Consider the following 16115-nt stretch of genomic DNA (forward strand, 5'->3'; position numbering starts at 1 on the left):
GGGGGGAGGGGGGTTGGGACGAAGGTGAATGTGGAGTGACATTTCTCTTAGAGTTGTATCTGTCCCCTCGCCCATCCCCCCCCCCCACTGTCATCCAACCCATCAAGCAAATCATCTAGGAAAACTGTTTGCAACTCTAGCATAGAAGGTCTCTCTTGTTAAGCACCACCATAACCTCCCTCTCCTAATATCATCACACCTTTAACAAAGCTACAATTTCTTCAGAGCATCTGCCAAACATTCCTGTTCAAATTTACCTATGCGTCTCAAAGAAAGTCCTTTTTACAGTTGATTTGTTCCGAAGAGGGGCCACAGAGGGGCCCCAGACCCCCATGGATTTGGTCAAGGCGCCTTTAATGTCTCTTTCACTCTAAGGAGACTCCCACGCTTCTTGTTTATATGTTGAGGGAGCTGGGTCTTTGTCTTGTTATATTTTTTGTTGTTTGGATTTGGCATCATATTCCTTTGATTGGCTAATTCCTGAAAATGGGAGGCAGGGGGGGAGGGTCGAGAATATTTGGGGTCAAGAATAGCTCAGGAGGAGGTGGAGTCGTGTGCTCTGGCCGTCCCAGCAATGTGAAGATTGATTAGCCGGTTCAGACCCTGGGTCTGAGCCGTCCGTGATAAGGTTTTCCAGAGCCTGCAGCTGCCAGGGCCTGGCCCCCTTATTTTATTCGGAAGATTTCTTATTTCTAGCTTTCCTTCGACTTTTAATCACTAAGGTTTCTCTAGAAAGACAAACTGGCTCATTCATAGGTTTGTAGCCATGATTCATGTGCTTGGTTCTTCCTCTCTATTATTCTTCTGGATAATCAGTTGGTACCCTAAACCCCCAGGGGTTAATGACTCATTTTTTTAAAGTCTCATTTTAAATATATTTATCAGGTTTCAATTCATTCTGTCATGATTCCCCAGATGCTCAGTCACCCCCCTTTTGGCCACTGGGAACCCCACTGTCCTGGTGTTGTTAATACACCAGGACAATGGGACAGGAAACGGTCTGAGTTTCCTGCCCCAGGGCTGGAACCAGCCATTTCTCCACGTGGCCCCGGTTTCTTGAACAGAAAGGGTTTTTGAGGGCTGTCCTCTGGACGCCAGGGCGTCTGACTCTCCTGGGTTGTCCCTGCCTGACATTGTCATTAGGTAGAGTTAGAGAGAGAGAATCATGGAAATAAAACACATCACAAATATCTAATAATAGGTATGGCTAGGAATAATGGAGATACCTAGTCAAGGATATTTTAACTCAAATTTTACTTCCTTTATGTTTGTATCTCTTTTCCTTTGAAAGTCATGGTCCCTTATGATAGTCTATACATGTATAGTTATTCCTATGCATATGCTCTATACCCTATGCATGTTATATATACACATATAGTACTTAAAAGTTTTTAAAAAAGATTTATTTATGCATACAAGAGTTGGGGTATAGGCCAGAAGTGTGGGTCAGCGGAGGTGGTGAGAGGACTCATGAGAGTCAGAGTGGGGAGCAGAAGAGATGGACTGACTGAAATACTCTGCTGAGGGGAGCAGCAGGCAAGACAAGAGAGGTCTGCTGTGCCATGTGGGTCACCTCCCTGGCCAGGGATAGAACTCGTGCTCTAGTGGCTGGCAATAGCTCCTTGGTGCTGAGACTTAACCATTTGCACCACCAGGGAGGGCCCTAACCATGCATTTTATATATAACTACTGGTTTAGCAAAATCAGCCCCATTAATAACACTATGCTGATTGCTAAAGCTCATCTTCCTCCCTCCCCGGCTCAGGATATACCCACAGGGGTTCCACAGGCAAATGACCGTGTTTAAATGTTACCAAACTGACAAAGTCGTGCCACTGGTTGTATATTTTTCCTGAGTGGGGGGATGGCTTTGCTTGTTTTCTTCCTGTTTAGATTTAATTTTCTAAACATTTACACTTCCCCAAAGCCAAGAATGTAAAACAAGACCCACTCAAAGAAGTTGAATTCCCTGCTCTTCCCCTTTCTTCTGGTATTTTTAGTGCTTTCCCCTCCCATGCAGGCCTGACCCACGTCCATTTCTGCTGCAACACGCAACGTGATGCATAGCTGTGCATCATGCCCCACGGCTGCGCTTCTGTGGCTGCCTGGCAGAGGCGGGGGGCGGCGCCATCCTGCGGTGTCAGGCGGCGCTCCGGAGCCTGCTCCGGCAGGCCCCCTCTTTGCTCTGCCCTGTGCGATGGGTGTCCTGGGGTGCTTTCTCCAGTGTCTGCGCTGCCCTGGCTTTGCTGAATGGTGCCACACAGTCGGCGGCCTGGAGCTGGCGGACGGGCCTGGGCGGGTTGGCCCAGGAGCACGCTGGACGCCTGTGTCCGCCCTGCCTGTGGGGTGACAGTGGCGGGCGCCAGGGCGAGCCAGGAGGCAGCGCTGGGAAGAAGCTCAGGAGGCTGAGGAGCCACACTAGGGATGGACCGAGCAGGCGCCACTGGGGGTCAAGGAGGGACCCCAGGTTTCTGCTGGACGGTGGGTGGGTGGCGCCCCACGCTTTTGCCCATTGTGCCACTCCTCTTCCGCGCAGGTTGCTCAGCCTCGGCCGTGGCCCTCTGCTCCACGGTGCCCTCGCTGGCCCTGACGTCGCTGCTGTGCCTGGGCTTCGCGCTGTGCGCCTCGGTGCCGGTGCTCCCGCTGCAGTACCTCACGTTCGTGCTGCAGGTGGTCTGCCGCTCCTTCCTCTATGGCGGCAACGCTGCCTTCCTCACCCTCGCGTAAGTGGCCCGGGCCGCGGGGCTAGTGTGGACACAGAGGCGAGGGGGTGCTCCTGGGGGTGGGTGATGGAGTGGGGGAGGGGCACACGGGTCTGCAGCGGTGAAGAGCCTGGGACAGGTGGGGGGATGCAGTGTGTGTCCGTGGAATTGGTGTCTCTGTGCCTTGGGCCCCTGTGACCTCTCTTAGGGAGAGAACACCTGGCCACCTTCCAAGGCCCGCTCTTTTTTTTCCCCACAAACTTGTGAAATTTACATAACTTGGGGATACAACTTCACACCACCTTCATTTCCCTCCACCTGGAGCTCCAATGCCCTCTTGCCACCCTCGGGTAACCACTGTGCTGTTCACAGAATCAGTTATTTTTGTTGTGTTTTCCTTGGTTATTTCTATTCCAAGCATGAGTGAGACCATCTAGATGGTGTAACTGTCTCTCACTGACTTATTTCACTTAGTATCGTCAACTCAAGAGCCACCCATTGGCATGCTGGCATCTTTTTGATGGCTGAATAGTATTCCATTAGATAGATATCCCTAGTTTTTTTGTTTGTTTTTTAATCCAGTCACCTGTGGTTGGGATTTCATGTTGGTCCCATGACTTGGCTATGGGGGATAATGCTGCCATGGACATAGGCAAGCACATGTTTTTTCATATTAGTGATTTCAAACTCTAGGCAAATATTTTGCATCTTATGCTGTTTCCATTTTCTTTTCATTCTTGTATAGCAGAACTGGGGGTGTAGGCCAGGGATGTGGGAGTTGAGCAGATTCCCCACCCAGAGACAGGGTGGGGAGTAGAATAGGTGGATCCATTGAGGTCCACTGCTGAGGGGAGCAGCATGTGAGACAGGAGAGGTCTGCTGCACCATGTGGGTCAGCTCCCTGGCTGGGGACCGAACTCAGGGCATAGCAGTGACAGCGCTGAGACTTAACCCAGAGGCCACCAGGGCGGCCCTCCAGACCTTTCTCATAGAAGCTGCACCAGAGTCATCCCTCTGGTGATGAGGGTTCTTTTCCTCCCCATCCTTGCCAACACTTGTTGTTTCCAGTCTGTTTCAGTGCCCTGTAGGGGAGCCCAAAAGCGCCCTGCCTGTGTGTCCTCACACCCAGTTCTTGCTTCCCCTGGCAGTGTGTGTGAGCAACCCTGGCTTGGCAGGACCCGTGTCTCGCCCTGAGCCCGCCCCCACCCTCGGCACACGCTGGATCTGGGTCTCTGCTAGTTTCCCATCTCCCAGTGCCTCATCTTTGCCCTGTGGTCTGAGAACCAGTGCAAATGCAAAGGCCCAGGGCTAGGCTTGGGGTGTGGGTGCGTGGGGCAGGCCTGGGATGGGCACTCAGGACATGCACTAACCGAGACCCACCAGCGCCTGGCCCCCTGGAGGGTCAGTCCCTGAGCACCCCGGAACCCCGTATGTCTCTCTCCCCAGCTTCCCCGCGGAGCACTTTGGGAAGCTCTTCGGTCTGGTGATGGCCTTCTCTGCCTTGGTGTCTCTGTTCCAGTTTCCCATATTCACCCTCATCAGAGGCCCCCTCCAGAATGACCCGTTCTACGTGAGTATGGTGGGGGGGGGCCTTGCACGGCAAGGGTGACCCCATTGAGGTGACTCAGTGGGCCCCCAGCAGAGTCTGCCCCAAGCCTTGCTTCTCACACGGGGTCAGTGTGGGGGCCTTCCCCGGCCCTGGGCTTCCCAGAGAGTCCTTGTTAGTGCGAGATTCGGGGAGAAAATATTGTGTGTGTGTAAATAAACACACACATCCTGGAGGAGACTATGAAGCCCTTACATCTCAAACAAGAAAACAGAGACTTCCAGCTTTCCTCAGGCCCTCAGTCTGCACCCATACAGGAACCCACGCAGGTCCAAGGGGCAGGAGCTCTGTGCTCTCACCTCTGCACCCAGGGGCGCCCCTGGGCCCAGCCCTGGGAAGGGGCCCAAACTGGGGCTCTAAGACTTTGGCTCTGTGCCTTCTGCATGGAGAAACACCCCACCTGGAGCTCTCCCCATGAAGGTCAGTGTCCCGGGCACGGTCACACTCCACCAGTCTCATTTTCAGAAGACCAACGAAGTTTCAGATACTGGGAGAAGATTAGTACTGAGCCTAAAACCGAGGGTTGCTTGCCTGTGACAGGAGAGTGGGCGTCATCACAGGCCTCCTGCTGGCCTGGGAGTCCCGCCTCCTTTCAGCGTCCCTGAAAGGGCCTGAGCCCTGTCCCACTCCCCCCCCCAGCCCCTGGGGTAGCAAGAGGCAGCAGGCAGCTCCCCGCTGGCCAGTGGGTGTGGATGTGGCCGAGGCTGGCTGTGGCCTCACTCCTGCTTCCTCTCTCCAGGTCAATTTGGTGCTGGTGCTTGCCACCCTCCTCACCTTCGCCCACCCTGTCCTCGTGTACCGGGAATGCCGGCCGAAAGAGGACCCTGTGAGCGCATCGCGGCCCCCCGGGTCCCCTGAGGATGCTTTCACTAATAGTCTCCCCACCTGTGACACCCCATAGCACAAGGCAGCCGAAGTCTGCACACTCGGGCTACGCACGAAGTAGCCTGTCGTCTTTTCTTTATATACATGTATGACTTATGTTATTTCCAATTGAGTTCTGATCAGCAGTGAAGGGGCCTGAGCTCAGCTGACAGAGGCCATGGAGACCTGAGGCTAGTCCTTTCTTTGCAGAGCAGAAGGCCAGTGGTCTTGGCTGACCCCTGGCCTGAGGGGATGGGCGTGCTGGGGAGGGAGGGTGGCTGGCTCTGCACAGCTAAGGTAATTTCCAGCTGCAGAGTTTGGAGTGGCCTCAGCAATACCCCTGGTGTTGATGGGGGGCCCTGTCTTCTGCCTGTCCCCCCAGCAGCTGCACAGCTTGGTTAGAGAAGGGCGGTGGGCGTGGGGAGTACACAGAGCAGTCAGGGTGGAGTGGGGGGTCCCTGGGCCGGGTCCCACCGCTGCGACCTCTCCCCTGTTGAGAGCATCACTTTTCCCATCTGTACAATGAGAGGGGTAAGGAGCTGGTGGTTCTTCCTGGAGAGAATGTTCCAGAAGGTTTTAACACTAGCTAGGGATAGGCCACCCAAAGGGCCCTTGGAACCAGCTCACCTGCCTGACAGAAGGACCGCTGATGAAGCCTCGGGAAGCTGCTTGCCCCTTCATGAAGAAGGAAGGTTTTGAATTTGGGGTAATCACAGAAACAATTTCTCTGGGGAATCATTTTATAGAAAAATAAAGTTTCTCTGACTCAGGCAAGTATTGCTGCACTCTGCAGGCTTTGAGGTGGCAGTGTGTGTTCCCAGGGATGCCCAGCCTGGAGTGACGGCAGGAGCCGAGTGGGTTCTGGTGGAAGCGTCTGGTGTGGCTGCAGCCCTGAGGGACGGAATCCTCACCCCGGTGTCCACCCCACTGAGCCTGGAGCACCCCAGCCTCTCCCTGCCCCCAGGAGTCCCTTCCTTGGGGGCCGCCTCCTCCCCACACCTCCCCCATCTGGACACTGTGCACCCCCATCTGGAAGCTGGATGGCGTCCCTTCTCCTGGGGAGTCTCAGTTCTGCTTCTCAGCAGTGGGCCAGTCTCACCACAGGAAACAACCTTGGACACCGCTCTGGTCACGGCTACTGCTGACTTGTGACCACCAGGGCGAGAAGCTGGGAGAACCCGGGTGGAGTGGTGGGCAGGCAGGGGCCAGGGGTCAGGGTCTCTCTCCGCCTCCCCCTGCGTAATCACGTAATGAGCTCGCCCGGGCGTTGGCACTTGAGGTGCCTGCCCTGGGCCTCAGGCCCCTGGCGTCTGTAATCAAAGGCGTGCATGCCCCGAGCTGGCCCCAAACCCTTTTTGCACCAGCTAGGTATCACGATTGGGCAATGAAACCTGGGAGGCAGGTGAGGCCGCAGGTGGTGGCCATCAAGCCTCGCAGCGGGCAGGGGTGCAGGGGAAGCTTGAGTAACGTCCCTACGTGGGCTATACCTGTGCTTTGTTCCACGCAGCCAGGAGAGGGGCTGGGGGAGGTCAGTGAGGCGGGGCTGGCAGCAGGTTCATTCTTTCAACAAATGTGTAAGGTTTCCCCTGTGTGTCAGGCGCTGTTCTAGTGTTGGGAGTTAAGAGCTGTGCAGGGTCTGAGCTCTGTGCTCCCCGGTGTCCAGGGGCAATTTCCATCCAGGAACCTGGCACTGAAGACAGACCAGAATGCCCCTGATGACTCCCATCTTAGCTGGCTCAAAACGTGCCCTTGCCGCTGCCCTCAGAGAAAGCTCAGAGTCCGCCTGTCATCAAGGCCCTCAGCAATGTGATTCCAACCTCCCCACCCCTCCGCTGCCTGCTGGCCTCCCTGTCTCTGGGTCTGTGAGCCCATGAGGCTGGTCTGTCTCTGCTGGGTCTGCTGGGGTCCTGCACAAAGTGTCATCTTCTCCAAAAATCTGCTTGGGTTCTCCCCAGCTCTGAGTCACCCCCTTCCTGGCAGCCAGTGCCTGCCTCCTGAAACCCTCTCTTCACCTGGACAGAGAGCTCCAGGAGGTGGCTTCTGGGTGTCACCTGGTGACACAAGCTATGCAACGTCTATCAACTGACAGATTTGGGTAGATTGGGAAAAGCTCTGAAAAATCAGAATTTCTACTGCTAACTTATGTTACGACCTCCCTTTTTCGTATCATCATGATATCAAAATATTCTGAGCAACCATCAGTTTACAACTGGGTTGTCTTAGCCTCCTAAGGCGGCTGCCTGGCCCACGCAAGCTGGCCCAGGGCGAGAAATTCCTCTGTCTTCTGAGACAAGCCCCTGGAGAGATAAGACCCCAGGGCATAAAAACTCCTGGGAAGCTTCCTTGGTTTCTTTAAACTAAAAAGAAAACCTCAGATAAGACTCCCAGGGCATAAGGGCTCATGGACAAAGTTTAACCTTGATTGCACAACTGTACAACATTCTCTTAATTTACTCCTTTTTAAAACAAGCACTAACTACTCTCTGCAAGCCTTAAATTAGCCACTAGCTTTCCTTTAGACAATCACTGCTAACACCGCTAACACAACTTATTACTACCCCAAGACCCCAAAAACCTTTTGCTATGGAGGTCATCCCTTCCAGACCCCTCTTCCTTTGGGTGATAACAAACATCTGTACACATGACAATTATCACAAACACATATAATCAAGTATACCATAAAATGTTAAGAGAAAAATGCTTTGTTCCCCTTGTCCTTGAGAACGTTTTATGGCGATCTCTCATTAGCTTACCCTATGCATTATTACAATTAACTACTTGTTACACAGTGTAAATAAAGACCTGCTGAGGGAATGATCAGGAACACTTGCACCCAACCCTGACTCCCATGTCTTCCTCGCGCCTGCTCCCCTCTCTCCTTTTGGAATCTCCGCTGGCCTACGCCTTCCCACCTTGAGGCCCTGCCTGTCTCGCTTCCAGGCACCTCGATAGTTGGGGCTGGTCCCCAACAACCTAATGCATGTGAGCCATCCAGAGGGGTAGTTAGAGTTGCTGAACGAATGATTGCCAAACGAGCGCATTCTTTTTGACTCTGGCCTCAGCCACCTGGAAGGAGAGCAGAACTCGGGGGTAGAGAGGGGTGGGCCCGGGCAAGTGGGAGGTGTGCAGTAAGCCACAAACTAGTGACCAGGTTGATCTTTTCTCATTCCATCTCTGGCACTAGTGTGGCCCTGGATGGGCCACTTCATCTCTACTCAGTTTCTTTACCAGCATGATAGGAGAAAGAGACCTGCCTCCCTGGACCATTGCTCGGACTTGAAACTAGGTCAAGCACCTAGCACACAGTAGGTACTTCACAGATCACATGGGCAATTAATCCATATTAACTTCAAAAGGGGCGGCTAATGTCCATCCACTAGGAGTGGGTGATTAAACAGGAGGTGGTAATGTCCATGCCACGGAATATCATTCAGCAATCAAAAGGAATGGAGTATTGATAGGCTGCACCATGGCTGTGCCTTGATTACACTGTGCTAAGTGAACAAATCCAGAGACAAGAGACCATACACAGGTGATTCCATTCATAGATGAAATGTCCAGAACAGACAACTAGAGACGGAAAGTGTATCAGTGATTTTCTAGGGCTGGGGGGGAGCAGAGAGTGACTGCTCTAGGTAAAGGGTCATCTTTTAATAGTGATGAAAACTTTCTGAAAATTATAGTGGTAATGATCTGATTACTAAAAGTCACTGTATCATATACTTTATTATTATACAAGGGCTGGGTGCAGAGGTTTCATCAGAGACAGTGGGGAGCAGAACAAGCAGATCTACTGAAATCCACTGCTGAGGGGAGTAGCGGGGAGACAGGAGAGGTCTGCTGGGCAGGATGGATCACCTCCCTGGCAGGGGATCAGACTCGTGCAGCAGCGGCTGTGGACAGCTTCACAGAGCTGAGTCTTAACCCCTTGCACCTCCAGGGAGGCCCCACATCATACACTTTAAGTGGGTGCGTTGCATGGTATGTAAGTTATATCTTAATAAAATTGCTATGTACTAAAAAAGACGTCTGGATGCTTCCAGACGGGTAGAGAACTCTGATTCCCAGAATCAGGGCTGCTTTCTGGGGAAGAGGAATAAGCGAGAGGAGCAGTTCGAAGGCAAGCCTCCCATTTCTGTCCCAAGAGTCTCTTCCTGCAACTGCTTCTTCAAATAGCTCACACCACTCCTCCAGATGCGGAAGCAAGCAGCCACGGCTTTCACAAGCTTTGACTTCACCCAGCAACCCACTCCCAGTGCAACCCTCCTCTCTGCTTACTGGCCTCAACAGAGGGGCCAGAGGGAAACCTGCCCCCTCCCCCACACACCTGCCCGCTTCCCACGCTCCCCACACAGGTGCAGGTGCACACTTGGTGGGCCTTTCCTGAGGCAGAGGATGCTTAGGGAGGGAAAACACCAGTCAAACAACAGCCAACAGCGTGAATTAGGCGCCTCACGGGGCGTCTCCTTTAATCTGGCCCTGTGCACGGATGAGGAAAGCCAGACTCCCGGCAAGTTAGGCCAAGGCCCAGCACACCAGGGAGCAGGTATTTAAACCCAGATCTATTGGGTTCCCAGGGTCACATGCCCGTCTCTTATATTCAATCTTTCGTAAAATACATACAGTGGCTGCAAAATTGATCAGACACTAACCACAGGAGAAGAATCATCACTGCTCATTGTACTGCTGACTGGAAGTCACCACGCCTAACATGGCTGACTGTGTGTGCTCCCAGACACGCTTTGCAGACCTCTCATCCCATCTGTGAGTCCTCAAATGCGAGTTTGGAAATGTGACTAAGTGACAAGTCGAGGAGGTTTATGCAGGTGGTGTGTGCGCATGCGTGTGTGGTGGCTGAAATGCCTTTCAGGTGTCAGGTACTGACCTTGTGTGACCTTGGGGAAAGCCTCTATCACTGGAACCTCCGTTTCCTGACTGTACTGGAGGTGAGAAGCACCCAGGGGCTTTCTGGGAGGACTAGAGAGCACCCCAAATGAAGCCCAAGCCACTGGGAAATGTCAATCTTCATATTTCAGTTTTGCTCTAATCCATCCTTCCCACTGTCAATGCAGAAAACCCAGGTGTGCAGAAGTGGCACCGGGCAGGCGGGCTGTGTGTCCCTCTGTGCTCTGGGCTCGGGCCAGAGGGGCCTGGGGCGGAAGGGGCTGGAGGGAAAGGAGGGTCAGCTTGGGCCTTCACTGGCCTGGCCAAGGCTGACTCAGTGCTGCCCAGTTCCTCATCTGTGAAGCAGAGAACAAAATGAGCACAGCATTGAGCAGATCATGAACATAAAGCACCTGGCATGGACAGGTGAGCCCCGGGGGCACAGGTTCTCTGGGGAGCGGGAAGCGGGTGTGCCCACTCTCACTCAGAACAGAGCCTGGACTGTCCCCGCCTGGGCTCAGGAAGGAAACCCCCAGCAAGTGTTCGTCCAAGCCTGTTGGTGCTTCACAACGCCAGGCAGCTTCTCCTGTTTAGAATGGGAAAACCCCAAAGGCAAAACCCTGCTTTCTAATTACCCCGATTGAAGCCCAAGCCATTGGGAAATGTCAATCTTCATATTCAAGTTTTGCTCTAATCCATCCCTCCCACTGTCAATGCAGAAAATCCAGGCGTGCAGGCGGGCTGTGTGTCCCTCTGGTGCCCCGGGCTGGGGCCAGAGGGGCCTGGGGCTGGAGGGGCTGGGAGAGCGGCTCCTGCTCTCCTTCCAGGACTCTGCTCCGCGTGGCTTCCTTCCCTCCCCCTGCCCCCCGGGGCAGGTTTGCACAGGTACTTCTCCAGCATAGACTTGCCCCATGTGCAGTTTAACAAACGATTTTCAAAATGAGTGCGTGTCCACTGTCAGGCTGGGAGTGCCAGTGGCTGAGAGCTGTGTCTTGTCTCACCCACTGAATCTCTAGAGCTTTGCCCCCAACCAGGCACAGTGTAGGAGCTCAAGAAAAACTGAATGTATGAAAGAGAGAGAGAGGGAGGGGGAGACTAACCTACCTGCTGAGATTTCTGTCAGCTCGTTCACTTTCTGAACACAGAGCTTTCAGAAACAGCAGGGTGGGTGACTTGGGTTGGAAAGCCTTGGAGAGGGTTGCAGTATTTCTGCGGTGGCATGTTGAAGAAGGGATGGACAGATGCCCAGTCAGAAGGCGGTCGGACCCCTTCCAGGTGTCCAGGAGCAGGACCCTGCAGTACCAGGCCCCTCCTCCAGGGGGACCCCTCCGTCAACGCCAGGTTGTTGCTGGTGGTGTGCCGCCAGCTGGATGCAGAGCCTAGCAACCTATAAACCCATCGCACCATTCTGGAAAAGGGAAAAAACGGACCCCCAAGTGGAATCTTCATGTTGGAATTTCAATGATTTGCTACCTAACCTCATTGCAGGTCCTTCCTCTCCCCAAGGTGTGATATTGAACTACTCATCTGGAGTATCCCGGTCAGCACTGGGGGATTTGGGGGCCGAGCCCCCTCCCTTCCCCAGGGATGGAGGCTGTGCCCAGACGAGTCTTGTCTTTTGTTAACCAGAGGTCCTACTCACATTCTGTCTAGAAGCACCCAGTGGTGTAACCCTGTGCGGCCACTAGATGGGAAGCTTCTCACTCATGAATTGCATGATAAAGCCAATTAGATCCCTACATTGTGAGTCTGTTTTCCAACCCTTAGACACGCCCAGTCCACCTTTCCGGTGCATTTCCACCTGCAGCTGCGGGGACACGAGCCTCTGACCTCCTTGGAGAAGTCTGACTTTTGTGCAATGCACCTTGTTTTCTACACCTCCAGGAAGCACCAAATCATTCATATCCTGTCTCAAATTCCAGCAGTGCCAGGCTGTGGCGTGGCTCCTAAAAATACCTCCTACTTCTCTGCCTCTTCTATCCAATCTGTTAGTTTTTCAGAGCGCACTTCAAGAAACTCCTCTTCCAGGAAGTCCCTTGCCCACACTGCCACACTGCCCTGAATGTGACTCAGGTAGCACTGCAAGTTTGTGTCTTGTATAAATTCTCTCCTTCCAAGTGTCCACTCCATACGGGGCCTGTTGACTGGATCCTCCCACATCTTCTGCTCTATCAGCCTCCCTGAGCGTAGAGACATTTGCTGAATGAGGGAGTGATCCAGAGTGCAGAGTCTGGCCCGGGAGCTGGTGCTCAGAATATAGCTGCAGGACTGAAATGACCTTACTCAGGCGGGACTTTCTCCAGGGGGTAAAGATCAAGTTGATTAATCAATTAATTAAGTCAATATATCACTGAAAGCCTCTTAGGATTGAGTAGCATTCTAGGCAGTAAACAAGACAAGGTCCCTGTTTTCATGAAGCTTATTCTTCCCTAGTGGGGGCAGGAAGGGGGAAGAAATACCCCTGAAACCGATGGGGAAGCAAGGTCCTGTCCTTTTGGTAAATGATGAAGACTCTTCCTGGGGGCGCAATGGGTTAGAGAGCACAGCACTAAGAAGCTAAAGCCACTGCAACATGAGTTCGATCCCTACCCTGGAGGTGATTCCCATGGAGCGGCAGACCTCTCCTGACCCTCCCGCTGCTCCCCTCAGCAGTGTGTTTCAGTCAGTTGGCCTGTTCAGCCCCCAACTCTGTCTCTGGTGAATCCTCTCACCGCCCCTGCACCTCTGGCCTGTAGCCTGGTTCTGTATGCATAAATAAATAAATCTTTTTTTAAAAAATGATGAAGACAATGGGCTGACTGGGGACAGAGTAGCTAGTTATGACAGTGGGATGGGTTTTCAGAGGAGACTCCTTTAAGGAGGTGGCTTCGGAGCTGACACCTGCTCGTAGCGCAGAAGTCTTAGCGTGGCCATGGAGCTGAGCAGTAAGACAAGGAGATCAGACACGTGGACAAGAGGCAGGACACAGAGAGCCTTGCGGGCAGTGGGAAGGGGTTTGGATGAGCTGCTGGTGTGGAGGAAAGACATTGAGCAGGAAACCAGATTCCATCGTATGTATCCAAGCCTGGTGGCTTGGGCTAGGGCAGTGGGAGCAGAGAGGGAGAGCAGCACATGGGCTGGACATATGTTGAAAGTGGACGGTGGCCCAGGGGAGCACTGGCACAGAGACAAAGTCCCTCCAGCCCTGCTGTGCACAGTCTGCAAGAGGAGCTACCTGGGCAGCAAGGCGGGCAAGGTCCCAGGCAAGAGGAGCACTGAGCCCCAACCCAGGCACACGCACCCAGGGGCACCTCCCATCTCTGACGTGGAGACCGGCTGGCTCACCCCCAAGGGGCCTGCAGCTCTCGTGTTCTTGGTGTATGTCCATCATGGGGACATCCAAATGAGGAAGAGCCAACGGCGGATTGCTCAGAGCAACGGCCGGGTCCCTATCTCCTGGGCTGCTGGGTCTTTCGTCACCTCTTATCTGCCACGCAGGGATGTTGGTCAAGCACGGCGAGCAGGCAGTTGCTCAGCCCAGAGGGTATATGGCCAGCGGGGGTCTGTCCCTGTTCACAGGGCAAAACTCAGACCGAGAAGGGACTTCCCAGGCTGTCACGGTGTAAGGGGCAGGGTGGGGAATCAAGGAGCAGGTCTGTGTCCATATTGCCCACCTGCTGTCCCCGGGGTCTTCCCCAGTGGGCCCTCAAGGCCGTCCTTTGGAGACTTCTCTGTGCATATCCTGTCCCCACCCCTGCGCTCCCGCGACCCCTGTGCATCTCATGGGGTAAGAAGTGGGTTTGGAGGGCCAAATGCATCTTCTATGCTGCATGACAAATAACCACAAATTCAGCAGCTCAAACAATGCACGTTACTCGCTCAGCTTTGTAGGTTAGAAGTGTGACACAGCGCGGCTCGGCCTTCCGTGCAGGAGGAGTTGGGCGGCACTCAGACCCACAGTTTGGGGTCCTCTTTCAAGCTCATGTGTGGTGGCTGAATTCTTTTCCTTCCCGTGACCAAGTGGAATTGAGACCCCTGTTTCCTCACTGAAGCTGTCAGACGGGAACCCCTGGAGATCATTCACGTCCCTGTGAAGGCCAGCAGTGGGAGATTCAACTCGGCTGACTTGGGGAAGAGTCAAGTGCTTTCGAGGGCTCACCTGGCTAGGTCAGACTCCCCTGGGCTCGTCTCCCTGTGTCACAGAGCACAACCCAGCCCAGGAGTAAAACACCTGTGTTCACAGCCTCAGGGATTATGTAGTGTGTGGAAGGCAGTAGGAGAAGGGGTTTGGGGGGGCCTTTCAGCATCCCACCTAGCCCAAGGGCCAAGCAGGACATTATTACTATTTTTTAATTATTTTATAAATTATATAATAGTTTATTTTTTACATCATTTTGTGCCTTTTTCCATCTCAGTTGTCATCCCTGTGAGCTTCGCATCACCCGTGTGCCCTCGCCATAGTCCAGTGCATTCCCCTCCCCCCACTGTTTTTGATCCCACTCCCCACTCCACCCCTGTAAAATGTCTCTGGTATATAGTTGTTCTTTATTATTATTATTTTCTCACCTGGTCCTTTATACTCCTGCCATGAGCGAAACCATCCGGTATTTTTCCTTTGCTTTCTGGCCAGTTTCACTAAGCATGATCTTTTCCACAAGCAGGACATTATTGGTGAAAAAACATGGGGAGGTCATTGCTGGCAATTTGAGAACAAGTTCCCTCTGGGAGGTCATAAAAGGATCTCATGGATGGTTTGGATGCTCACACTAGATGTTCTCGGTGGTTGCAGAATGTGGAGGCCCTCGAAGCCATTTGTCATTTACAGGTTGATCAACCGGGGGCAGGTGTGGGAGGGCCGCAGCTAGAGGTGAGGGTTGGGCGGCTTGACCTGCGGCAAGGACACCAGCCAGAGCCCCTTGGCCCTGGCGACCTTTGCCAGGTGACCTGTACTCGGTGCCCTGGGCACACGTGGGTACATGTGGTATAGCCCTGCAGTGCCAGGTCTGCTCCAGGCAGGCTGAGCAGGGGCTGCAGCAAGCTCCCCCGTGGGCCCAAGGTTGGGACAAACCCCCCAGAATGAGATTAGGAAGATGAAAGGCAAGGCTGGCCCGCTGGGGTCCCCGTGGGAGGCTGCCGGGGCGGTGAGTGCCGGCGTCTTTTCAGGGACATCCAAGCTCGAGCAGCTCCAGGCCCGGAGGAGGTTTTCCTGAGACTCAGCTCTTGCAGCGTTGACCTAATGCTTCCTGGGGGAAAGGGCAGGTCCGAGACAGGAATTGAGGTGATGGACCGCAAGCCCGTTGCTCAAAGTCTCTGGACCCCAAGACCTGTGGCTCTTTCTCCCACTCAGAACCCAGGGCTACTGCAGCTTCCGCTTCAGGGAGAGGATTTGCAGAGGGCCCTGGCGTCGGGTGATGGGGGGGGGGGTTTGGGGGTAGGTCAGCCTGAGCCATGTCAGTGGCACTCCAGTGGACACTGGCCCCTTGAGAGTGTGATTAATGGGATTCAGCCCCAAAGACCTCGGCCACTTCTGGGCCTAATATCATGAGTAGCTGTCACCTGTCGAACAACACCTAAATGCCAGTTCCTGCGCTAAATGCCGCCTCAGTCAGGGCTCTTAGCAGCAGCCAAAAGAAACTCTCCCTGGCTGCTCTGAGCAGAAAAAAAAGAACTTATTAAATGGAAACGGGGGCAGCGCAGAAAGTTGCAGAAAGGGCTGAAGAAGCAGACCTGGGGCCCAGACCAGAGCGCGTGGCCTGAGGCCCCCGGGGCTGGCCTCTGTTTCCTTCTCCTTTTCCAAATAAATCTGCCCATTTAAAATGGGAAAACAGATGCTCCCTGGTGGCGCAACAGGTTAAAGTGCAGCACTAGGAAGCTATCTGCAGCCACGGCAGCACGAGTTTGATCCCCAGCCAGGAAGCTGACTCACAGGGCGCAGCAGACCTCTCCTGTCTCCCTGCTGCCCCCCTCAGCAGTGTGTTTCAGTCAATCAGCCTGTTCTGCTCCCCACTCTGTCTGGTGAATCCTCTCACCTCCTGAATCTCTGGTCTGTACCCCAGTTCTTGTATGCAGAAATAAGCATA

General features: G+C 53.7%; 1 protein-coding gene across 2 annotated transcripts in view; it reads left to right on the forward strand.

Moving 5' to 3' along the window:
- Window positions 1-5931, forward strand: part of SLC43A3 (solute carrier family 43, member 3) — a 14928-nt gene extending 8997 nt beyond the window's left edge. For both annotated transcript variants that reach the window (XM_004683464.2, XM_012725053.1), the window contains 3 exons: window positions 2537-2723; window positions 4149-4272; window positions 5048-5931. In XM_004683464.2, the coding sequence (XP_004683521.1) occupies window positions 2537-2723; window positions 4149-4272; window positions 5048-5209 (473 nt within the window). In that variant the 3' untranslated portion in view covers window positions 5210-5931. The remainder of the gene's footprint in view (window positions 1-2536; window positions 2724-4148; window positions 4273-5047) is intronic.
- Window positions 5932-16115: the final 10184 nt, after the last annotated feature.

The sequence above is a fragment of the Condylura cristata genome, unplaced genomic scaffold (assembly GCF_000260355.1).
Source record: "Condylura cristata isolate star-nosed mole 26May11 unplaced genomic scaffold, ConCri1.0 scaffold00015, whole genome shotgun sequence".
Taxonomy (NCBI): domain Eukaryota; kingdom Metazoa; phylum Chordata; class Mammalia; order Eulipotyphla; family Talpidae; genus Condylura; species Condylura cristata.